The sequence below is a fragment of the Odontesthes bonariensis genome, chromosome 2 (assembly GCF_027942865.1).
Source record: "Odontesthes bonariensis isolate fOdoBon6 chromosome 2, fOdoBon6.hap1, whole genome shotgun sequence".
In the NCBI taxonomy this organism is placed as follows: Eukaryota; Metazoa; Chordata; class Actinopteri; order Atheriniformes; family Atherinopsidae; genus Odontesthes; species Odontesthes bonariensis.
In genome coordinates this window covers 25,270,067-25,280,804 of record NC_134507.1, presented here as the reverse complement: position 1 = coordinate 25,280,804, position 10,738 = coordinate 25,270,067, and the positions used below count along the sequence as shown (strand labels likewise).

General features: G+C 39.9%; 1 protein-coding gene across 1 annotated transcript; it reads right to left on the bottom strand.

Moving 5' to 3' along the window:
* Positions 1-5,752: 5,752 nt before the first annotated feature.
* On the bottom strand, positions 5,753-8,149 carry ciao2b (cytosolic iron-sulfur assembly component 2B). Its single transcript, XM_075485270.1, has 5 exons — positions 7,926-8,149; positions 7,330-7,409; positions 6,582-6,707; positions 6,389-6,434; positions 5,753-6,269 (listed from the first exon to the last, which is right to left on the bottom strand). Exons 1-5 carry the CDS (start codon positions 8,050-8,052, stop codon positions 6,169-6,171), a joined length of 480 nt encoding a protein of 159 aa, XP_075341385.1. The 5' UTR covers positions 8,053-8,149; the 3' UTR covers positions 5,753-6,168.
* Between the last annotated feature and the right edge of the window lie 2,589 nt (positions 8,150-10,738).

Below are 10,738 nucleotides of genomic sequence, written 5' to 3'. Positions count from 1 at the left end.
CTGTGTACACAGGGTTGAGCAAAGATTTCTGAACGTGTCAGTGCGGGTTCTACACTCGGGATTAATAGGATAAAACATAATTCCATATAAAACATAGGTCATGGCAGAATTTTAACTTTTAGTACCTTAAGTTTGGGATAATGGCAGCCATAGTTAAACGCCCCTCTGTGTTCATAACGTCAATAGTGGAAGTTCTCTGATGGTTGCAGCAATGCACCGCTAACGTGTTCCTTTCTGACAGCAGCCGTTGGCGCTAGCTAGCTATTAGCTTGCTAGCTGAAGAGCCAAGTTTGTTTGGTGTAGCGTATTTCTTTCTCCCTTTCGTGTTACAAATTATGTGTTTCGCGTGGTTCATTGTATTCATCTTCACCAATATTTTTGTCAAACCCTGTAAATCCCCTTTGAATACCTAATGCTATTTGTGGGTCATAAGTTATAACCGTCAATTTGACAAATTCAATTAATTACTGTTGTCCACGAAAACAAAATATAAGAAAAGCCGACCTAACATTAATTTTGTGTTTTCATTATCATTCATTTATCTGATTATTCCTTTGTACAGTCTTCTGAGACTATATTTGCAGCTACAAATAGTTGCAGTCTTTGATTAGTTTTCACTCTTATGCCCGTTACCATTTACTAAACTCTCTTTAGTAATGGCTCTGGTTTCAGCAAATGCAGCTGTGCCGGTGTCCTGCCAAGGTAGCCAGAGTATCCCCTGTACGCGCTGAGAACTGCTTTGTAAGCTATTTTCCCTCCTACAGAACTACTGTTCTCATGATCATTTAACAGTATGAAAATGTTGGCCTGTGATGACATCAAACACTATACTCACATTTGTTAAACGCTTGTCCTGATACAAAACCTCACCACCTAAACGGTTTGACATCACATGTATCTTTTATCTATGATGCTGTTTTCAAACGTAACATGTTTCATCTTGCACATTACACAGATTATTGCACATAAATCAGATTATTGTGCATTACTCAGTATTTTTCCTTTGTCAGAAAGTGTCTGCTTTCTTTAAGACGGTGTATGTTCAAACATTAAGTGTTTTATTTTACAGGTAGGTCAGATCATGCAGACTTTTTTTACACAAAGGTTAACCAGGAGTACGAGTACTATACCAGTGTATATTATAGCACAGTATACTAGTACGGCTTTTCTGGCTGTAAAATTTACAATAAAACTTAATGTACTTTAATTTTACAGGAGTCATTACTCCAGTAAATATGGGGAAGTTTCGTCTTTCTTTGTTAAAGATAGAGGGGGGCACAATCACTCATAACCCTAACCCTAACCCACTAGTCATTAGTTTAAACTTCTGTGTGGGTACGTGCTACTTAAACTTACCTGAGGAGCAATATTTAATAACAGGAGTTTTTGTTGTCTTGCTCCAGTTTTTTTTTCTGCCTCTGTAATTAATCTTTCCTCATCCATTTGACGGACACGTCTGATATGTGACAGCCAGCTATAAAAGCAGGGTAGAAAAGACATGAAAAAACTTAAAGCACCATAGAAGAAGAGCTACTGTGGGATGGGGGGCGGAGGTGGAGTTGCATGGAGCAGGCATAATTGAAAGATGTGTTTTTCCAGGAGCGATGAGGCTTGAAAATAGGCCAGTGTTGAGAAGTTAAGCAGGACGTCGCAGAGAAGTGTTGAGCAGCCAGCCGCTGACAGTGTGGGGGGATTAGAATAGAATTTAATAGGGATTAATAGAGGGACATTTCTGATACGAAGAGGCAGACTGTTCCACGATCTGGGAGAAGCCACCAAAAAGGCTCCGTCAGCCCTGGATTTGAGGCTGGAATATGGGACCTCCAGAAGAAGCTGGGTTGTGGACCTCAGAGTTCTAACTGGAACATGTTGGTGTAGCAGCTCTGACATATACAGTATAATGGAGCCATATCATTTAAAGCTTTAAAAACAAGTAACAGAATCTTAAACTGGATCTGAAAACTAACAGGAAGCCAGTGAAGAGCAGCAAGCATGTCTTCTCCCAGATAACATATGAGCAGCTGTGTTCTGAGCAAGCTGTAGGTGACTGATCTAAATCATAATAAAGGGAACTGCAATCGTCCAACCAGGATGTAATGAGCAAATGGTTGACTTTCTCCACATCTTTTCTAGGCAGGTAGGGTTTGGCTTTTTACACTTTTAACCACTGAGCTGATCTGCTGTCAATCAGTTTTTTAGCGTGAGGTCGACTGTAAGAAGTCAACGGACCAAGAACGCTAACAGCATAATTTAGTTGCTCTGAATGACCAAATCTAATCATTTCAGTTTTCTTATTAAGATTTAGAAAGTTTGACGCCATCCACACTTTTAAATCCTTTAGACAATTCAGCAGTTTAGTTATAGAATTGCCTTCAGATTTTAAAGGGACGTAAATCTGAACATGATCTTCAAAGCAGTGGTAGGAAATGCCATGCTTTTTGAATATAGAACCCAGAGGCAACATATAGAGAGAAAACAGGAGCGGACCTACAATGGGTCCTTGTGGGACCCCACTGTGGCCTGTTTGGATAAGGCCCTGCCTCCTTATGGACACTACAGTAGTAATATTTTACTCATCTTTCTGTGCTTCTAATCCAAATCTTTCATATTTACCTGAAAAATAAAAGCATCTGTTACACCTGCCATATGATTAGCTGGGTTTCCATCGATTCTCGTCTGTAGCGAAACCACAGACTTCTTACAATAACAACACCTCCCCGGGGGTGTCAGACTTTACCAAATCCTGTTGTTGTCCGTGTTTATGTGTGACTTTGCTATTTTAACTAACATGTTTAGCACCAGAGACATAAAGAGAACAGAAACCAACCAACAACTGTGGTATTCCATAATGGGCTTCTTAGATACAAACCAAATCAAAAGAAATGCATTGACCCTGAATGCTAGTTGATATCATTTTCAAGTCAGCATTTTTTTAGAAGACGGTTTTTCGACAGTTATTACTGCGTCCCAATATGAGCTTAAGCTACATCTATGTGACTCATCCAATCATATTACCGAGTTAAACACGATATGTGGCAGTATTACTGGACTGTTAGTTTGTCTGGCTGAATTACACTTAACGGGAAACTGTTCAGTGAACATGTTTATGCATTTGGCTGGTGCTTTTATCCAAAGCAACTTACATTTGAGGATATGTCACAGCTAACATCAAAGCTAACAATAAGCTCCACAGAGGGAAAACCACGAGTCAGGCTCTGTCAGAGGTGACAGTGTAGAAATAGAGTTCAGGTATAGAGGGAAGTACAGAAATAGAAGTGCAGTGGAGGGGGTAGGGAAGTACAGGGTAAGTGCTGGGGTAGGAGATGCTCTCTGAAGAGCTGCGTCTTCTAGAGTTTCTTGAAGGTAGACAGGGACGCCCCTGTTCTGGTAGCGCTTGGTAGGTCATTCCATGCTTGTCCACATGTGGAAAAGCATGTTGGAATGATCAGAGCTGGGTTTGTTCTGCCAGACTGCCTCCCCACATCCGATGAACAAAAACTTTACTCCGATACCTGACTTAACATGGACAGATAGCGCCTCCTGGTGGATAAATGTAGACAAGATAAGTTTTAGTTGAAAACAGCAAAGATTGTAGATTGTGCCGACTGCTGGAAACAAACCCTTACTCGATATTTCAGCCCTATACGTCCTTTCTCTAAGTCAGTACTGGTGAGAACTTTTACCAAATAAAATGGTGAAGAGTTGAAGAAGGTAATGAAAGACTTTTTGAAAAGTCTGAAAATGAAAGACAGTACAGATGGCAACATGGAAAACCTTAACGGTACATTGCTGCTGAAGTGGAAAAGGCAAGTATATAATTTGACTACCACTGCTTATTGTGAGTACAACCTCTGGCAAAAAATGAAGGAATGGCCACACTTGGAGGATGTCCATTCAGCTTTTTTCTTTATGCAACGTGTTTAATAAAAAAAATAAAAATAAATCACTGTTAATAATTTGTTGTGCCATCTCCACTGGTTCTGTACCTCATATCAACCCCATGTCATCAAGGACTGTGGAAATCTGCTTGTTTTCTTCAGGCAGTTATCTTCATCTTTGATTGAACCTGCACCAAACTACAGTTCCAGCATCTCCTGCATGTCCAGAGCAGACTGTGATTCACCACTGAATATCCCTTTGACCCACAGCCTATGACTGGACTTTCCACTGTAACCTTGTTTTCTTTTCTTTAGGCATTAATGATAGTTTATGTTTGGCTTTTCTGGATAGAAACCTCATTTCCTTCGGTCAGTTTCTTATATTTTGGTCACAAACATGGACTCCCGTAGTTTGACGTCCCTCTTGGTTGATCTTTGTTTCCCTTTGTATGTTTTTGCTCCAGATTTTAGACACAGCTGACTGGGAGCAGCCAGCGCTTTTTGCTGCATTTGCTGTTGAACTACGTTCTTGAAGGAGTTTTATAATCCTCCCCATTGTTTCCTCCCTCAGGTCTCTTGTTTGGGCCACATTTCCTGTCAATCAGCCAGGTGAAACAGGAAAAAAGGGATGTTTTACAAAATGTTCAGCTAATAATTCAAATTGCTTTCGCAGTGAAAGGAGTCAGCTGAGGTGGCTCGGGTATCTGGTTAGGGTGGCACCTCCGCAGACCCAGAACTCACTGAAAGGATTAAATATTTCTTCTTGCCTGGGAATGGAGAGCAGGAGAATCTCTGGGTTTCCTTCCACGAACCAACCTCAAATAAGCGGATGGCGATGGATGGATGCACGTTTTGTCATTTTTTTCTTCTTCTACAAAATAAAAAAGCTGATTCCTTCATTTTTAAAAGGGGTTGTACGAACATAATACTAAAAATATACAAAAAAAGTCTTAATTTCACCTCCAAAACAAACTCAAGTCCTGACTGATAGTTCAAACCAAATGTGGACACAAGCACATGATCCTCTGCTGTGCGATGTGGAGACCCACAATAGCCGCTTTCGGACAGAGTAGTTATAGGAACGTACTAGTTATCAGAACTGTCCTACTCGAATTTCGTTCTGATAACTGTCCTTCTGTTTTAGTCTGCATTCGCACATGAGTCGGGACCTGATGGGGACTGAACGCGCGCGCAGCCGTCTGCGTCAGTGACGTGTTAGCCGTTAGCCGTTAGCGCTACATTCAAAAACAAAACAAAACAGAAAGAAGGAGAGAAGAAAAAACACCACAAAGAAGCTAATATGGAGAGTGGGGAGGCCACTGTGTTCATTGTCTGCATGATGGTGATATTAATCATGGACAATCACATCAGGCGTCTAATATCGAGGCTGGAAGAGCACACAGAGAGTCAGGAGACGATACTTTTTCATTTCATGAAGGAAGAAAGGAGAGCAAAGCGCTGCAGACAAATGAGACCAGTGTAATTTTAACTTATTAAACACCCGCAGGTTGTGTCCGTTTCCTATGAGTAAACATTTCAGCCGTGATAGCATGACATGGGGCGTAGCTACCGACCACCAAACACCTCCGTCAGATTCGTTCTATAGAACTATGAAAAGACCCGACCTCGGAGAAGGAGCTAAATAGTTATAGGAACTGAGGGAGAAAGCCCCGAGTTCCTGTATGTCCGAACACGGGAGAAAACGGCCCCGCAGATTAAAAGGTTATTAGAACTGCCAAAGGTTCCTACAGTCCGAAAGCGGCTAATAAGAGGGAACATCTCAGTTCACAACTGAAATGTTCCTCCAGCAAACAAGTTAAATGACGGCATTATTTTAACAATGCACAAAAAAACAACATTGTCAAATAAATCCATTTATTTATGATCTGTACAATTTTTATTAAAGTTTTCAAAGAATTATATATGTTAGAAATTATGCTGCAGACTGAATATGTTGCCGTTAAAAACATGAACAAATATAACAAAGCAGATTTTATATAATTGCTTATAAAACTGAAGAGACTGAAGAGTTTCTCCACTCGCTCGATTGGCTGAAGAGTCGACACTCATCCTGTTTTCTTTTCATTTGGTTTACCTTTACTCTTCTCATGATCCTGACTGTGTTTGCTGCTTCTTTGCTCACCACTTTCTGCTCTTTTCACACAGATTAAAGATGGAAGGGCATGTGGCTTGGGAGAAACATCTCAAGACTTGAAAGCCAGAGAAACAAATGTCTCGCCGTTTAGTTCTGCACCAACAATTGTTGGATGAGTGCTGAAAGCAAAGGTGCTCAGACACCCCTGCTGGACAAGCACTGGTTGACCACCTCCAGCAGGGATGAGTTCTCCAGAGCTGCAGCCACTCTTTCCTTGTCTGCCAGCTGTTTGTTCACTGCACATGAAGCAAAACAAACCAGAAAACATTTCTATGTTGTACAGTCGTCTCCAATTCAAAACAATGCACACGTGAAATGCAGAGTCAGAAATCTCAGCAGTCTCTTTGTTATTTACCTGCTTCCTCCGAGGCATGACTCCCAGGAGTGATGTGAACGTCAATCTGAGTGGAAACAAAAAACAAAACAAAGCAAAAATGCTTTTAGGCCAGAGATGAAAAAACAAAACACTGACAAATAAATTTCACACCGTACAATATACTGTTCTAATTAACTAAAATCCACAGGGAGGTGAACAGGCGCAAACATACTTTAAACCTGTCTGGCAGGGAGCGCAGAAGTTTCACTTTGATTGATAAACCAATCAGCGTTGCCATGCTGCAGTGGGGGATTGTCGGTGTGAACTCGATGCCCACGGTGCTCTCTGCATCATTAACCTGAGCAAAGACAAACGCATAGAGAGAGACTTTTAAAAAAAAAAAAACTTCTGAATATATTTATGCCTTAAAATTCCTTGGAAATATCTTTGAATAAGCTGTTCACACTCAGGTAAATGGTTTTAAGACTGTAACCCTCATATAAAGCAATGACACAAAGTAAATAATGCTTATTCTGTTGAAGAAGGCTGGTGAGTGAATATCAAGTCATATATTGAAAGAAAGCTTTCAGCATCTGGTAGCAATTCCATGTTCCTGGTATCCAGGTAGATGTCAGTCTAACCCTGTTAACATCCAGTATTAACCTGCATCCTCTGTGGATCTGGTATCCAAAACACCCCGAATCAATTTGGCTCCAGGATCTGCGCCCTGACAAGTTAAGAGCTGTTTTACCAGCATGAAGGGGTCCTTACCACAGACCGTACAATAAAGAGCGTCATCTGATGTCAGATGTGATGCCCACGTTGGCTGCTCGGTGCTGGCTCCAAATGACATATTTTAAAGGCAAGCAGTTTTTGTTTTTCTCCTTCTTTTTGTTATAAAAAGTAAAATAACTTCTCTTGTCAATGCATGAACACCTGCATGAAGCCAAGTTCAAACCCAGCTGGAAGTAAAACCGTACCTTGACTCGAACTTGTTCCACCACATTGAGATCCTCCAGAGACAGAGGATGCTCTGGATCGTTGATGGATCGGATCAGATGTAACACAAGTTAAAGAATACAAGAAATCAACATCATATAGTAGGCGTGATGCTATCTGTTATGGGCAATATGTACGACATTCATGCAATTATTTTCCATCTACAATAAATAACCACAAGCACACAGTAACAGCAGTATATGTGATGTATTTGTGTAATGGCTCTCCATTATGGGCAGACAATTAGATTTAATGGCTATTTTATCAAATTTACTGTTATCAAATGATTAAATTACTCATTTTGTAATTGGTAGAGCAACTCATAAGTTTACTAACATTTCCATAAGATGTAAAGCAGGGATAAATTAGATTGAAAGTGGCTGTTCTCAAAATGCTGATTGATCAAACTTAACTATAACTGGATCACGTGCTCCGGTTAAGACAAAAAAAAAAATACACGTCGATGGAAATTAATCAGCCAGAGATATGTCAGTTTACCGTTTTAACAATGTACGTTAGGTTTAGACGTCAGCGAAAAAAAATTGACTAAGAACTGGATTATTCTTAAACAGGATATCAAATATTTCTCTGTCGTCGATGGGGTCGTGGACGTCTTCGTCCTGCTCGGACCCGATAAGCAGCCTGTCCCCCGTCCGCTGGAAGATGACCGGGTTCGCATTCTCCAGCTGGGCCCCACCAGACATTTCAGACGATATTCAAGTCCTTGATTTACAGAAAACTTCTAAATGTCTCCTAGTCGTGCTGTGACACCATTGCATCCAACGCACTTCCTGGAATAACGGAAAGCGGCAGCAGCCAAAAGAAAGTTTTAAAGGAACAGTACACCAAAAATAATTTCCGCAGAACAAAACGAGGAGGTCAAAATGAGTCTTGTCTTCTGCTGTGTGTATCCTTTTAATTTAAGACAATTTGAGACCTAAAGTAATGTGTCCCTTTACATACTGAGCTGTAACTCCTCGTTTGCCCTGTAGATGGCAGGTACTTCTCATTTTAGCCCTTAACTGTCATCGTTACTGGTTTGTTCCATCAACAGGGTTTCAGTCAGCTGAAAAACATCTAAACTTTTGCTCTAATTTTGTACATATCACCCTCAGTTAGACTCAGATCTAGGTCAAAGCTCCTCTGAGCAAACTGTTGCTATTACCAAAGCGGATAGAGGAACATATTTATGATTTAGTCCAGTAAACTGAATACAGATGAATGACAGATATACAGTACTTCACTTTTAATTTTCAGCAAATGTTCCTGTAGAGAATTGTTTCTGTAAAACTTGAATACGAATGAGATCTGCAAAGATAAAGTATGTGTTGTGTTTCTGCCAAATATTTGTTGCAAGGAAAATACCATATTTCATGTTTACTTCACCTGTGCACCACTACAGGTTCACAATCAACCACCAGGAACCATATATGATGGCAAAACAAAACAACAAACTAATTCAGACCACACACTGTATGATTACACTTGGGCTGTCTCCTTCTGTTTGGCTGATTGCAGGTTCAGCACAGAAGAGCTTTCTCTGTGTTATCTGCTTGACAAAACCTACATCTACACTCAGAGATAACTGGTGCAATAACACCTCAGGGCTTCCCTTTTCAGGTGTGTGCTCAAACATTTGACATTTGTTTAAAGGAAAATATCACCTGATCACCTGATACTTTATCAATCAGAGGAGCAGCGTGTATGCTGGACATTGATTATTACAGCAAAAAGCAACAAGAGCACTGTAATCAGATGAATTCATATATGTATGTATGTATATATATATATATATATATATATATATACCCAGAGAGAACCAACGTATAACATGGGGAGAACATGCAAACTTCCCACAGAAAGGTCAGATGAGATTTGAACCAGGACCCTTTTGCGGACAGTGCTAACCACCACAGCATTGTGCAGCATATTCCTCATCAGGGGTCATTATTAGGACGAGTGAAATTCTTAAGTTCTTGATTGTTCTTTATTGTATTTGTAGTGAGAAAGGTCAAATTGAATAATGATAAGGTTTGCACTGAAATAATTGACGGAATTGTCCTTTAAAGGGTTACTTTTCACTTTTATAATTGAAGTACATTTCAGAGCTGGTACTTTTTTAATTTTTACTTGAATATATGAGATGAATCAGTACTTTTACTTTTATCTTAGTTTTTGTTTTTAAAGAAATTGCCGTGACCCTTGGATTGTTGTCAGTCTTTCCGATGCATGAGTTACTTCCTTTTTTGTTTTGGATAGATCCTGATCATTTGTTCACTTCCATTGGTTTGCAGCTTCCCTGCTACGCCTCGTTTCATTTGCTGATTGCCTCACCTGCTGTGCATTTCTAATTATTTCCCTCAGTATATCTACTCCCAGTTTTCAGTTGGTCCCCGTTGTATCCTTTTTTTCACGTTACTCTTTTTCCCCGTAGGCTGCATGTTATCTGATTCTCAGTTTGTTTAATTGGTGTTTTCAGTGAGTTTATAATCAAAAGCCTCAGGGACCGGTCTTCACCTCCTCCTCCTCCTCAGTGCTGCGTTTAGACCAGCTTTCACCATAATCGTGACTGAAATTAGTGTGGGGGGGGGGGGGGGTTTCTCCAACTTCTGACAAAGAACAAACAAAATGTACCCCAACTGGCTCTAGTCTGTCCCCCCAATTAGTTTCTTATCTGGAAAGGTTGCTGATCTCGTCAGGACTGAATCTTAATGAGCTGCTGAAGTCAGTAGAAATATAGGAGACCGGTCGATATGAAAAGCCTCACTTCAACATACCCTCACCTTTTGGAAAAACTGTGCATAATGAGGCTGCATATGATTTCAAACACCTGCCTGATACTTTCTAATAAAAAATGTCAGGTATTAGGGCAGCAGCAGAGGTAAAGGCCAAAATACTTTCCTAATTGTAAAAATTTGAATATCCAGCCTTGAAATTCACTATTCTACCCTTCAGATAGCAATAAACGGCTTTATAAGACATCATTCTACTGGAGGCTCATTTATTTATAACCTGTGTCAAAGTTGTTTAGTGAGAAAGAATCTTCTTTTAATACTCAGACATTACAGCATCACCAGGAAAAAAATAAAGAGAAAAAAACAAATATACTGTATATAATCTAAATCTTCATGAGCCGCTGAAGCTGGTAGGAAAAATCTATTACATGTATCTCAAAATAAGCTCTTCAAGTGATCAACTTTTTAAAAAAAAGAAAACAGCAAATTTCATGTGATATAGCAGAATTGATCTGTAATCCAAAAAATGTGAACATTTTTGTGGAGAAATGAGACAGAAAAACCCTCTGTGTCACTACTGTGAAAGACATAAAATCCCGTCTGATGTCAAAACAACTGTCTAAAATTAACAGTGTTTTTTATACTGTCACACTCC

Excerpts from the sequence above, each read along its gene's own strand:
- ciao2b (XM_075485270.1), bottom strand. The coding sequence starts at position 8,052 with ATGTCTGGTGGGGCCCAGCTGGAGAATGCGAACCCGGTCATCTTCCAG. Across the intron at positions 6,435-6,581 it reads CCCTGCCAGACAGGTTTAAA|ATTGACGTTCACATCACTCC; the intron begins GTATGTTTGCGC and ends GTTTCCACTCAG. Across the intron at positions 6,270-6,388 it reads TCATGCCTCGGAGGAAGCAG|TGAACAAACAGCTGGCAGAC; the intron begins GTAAATAACAAA and ends CTTCATGTGCAG.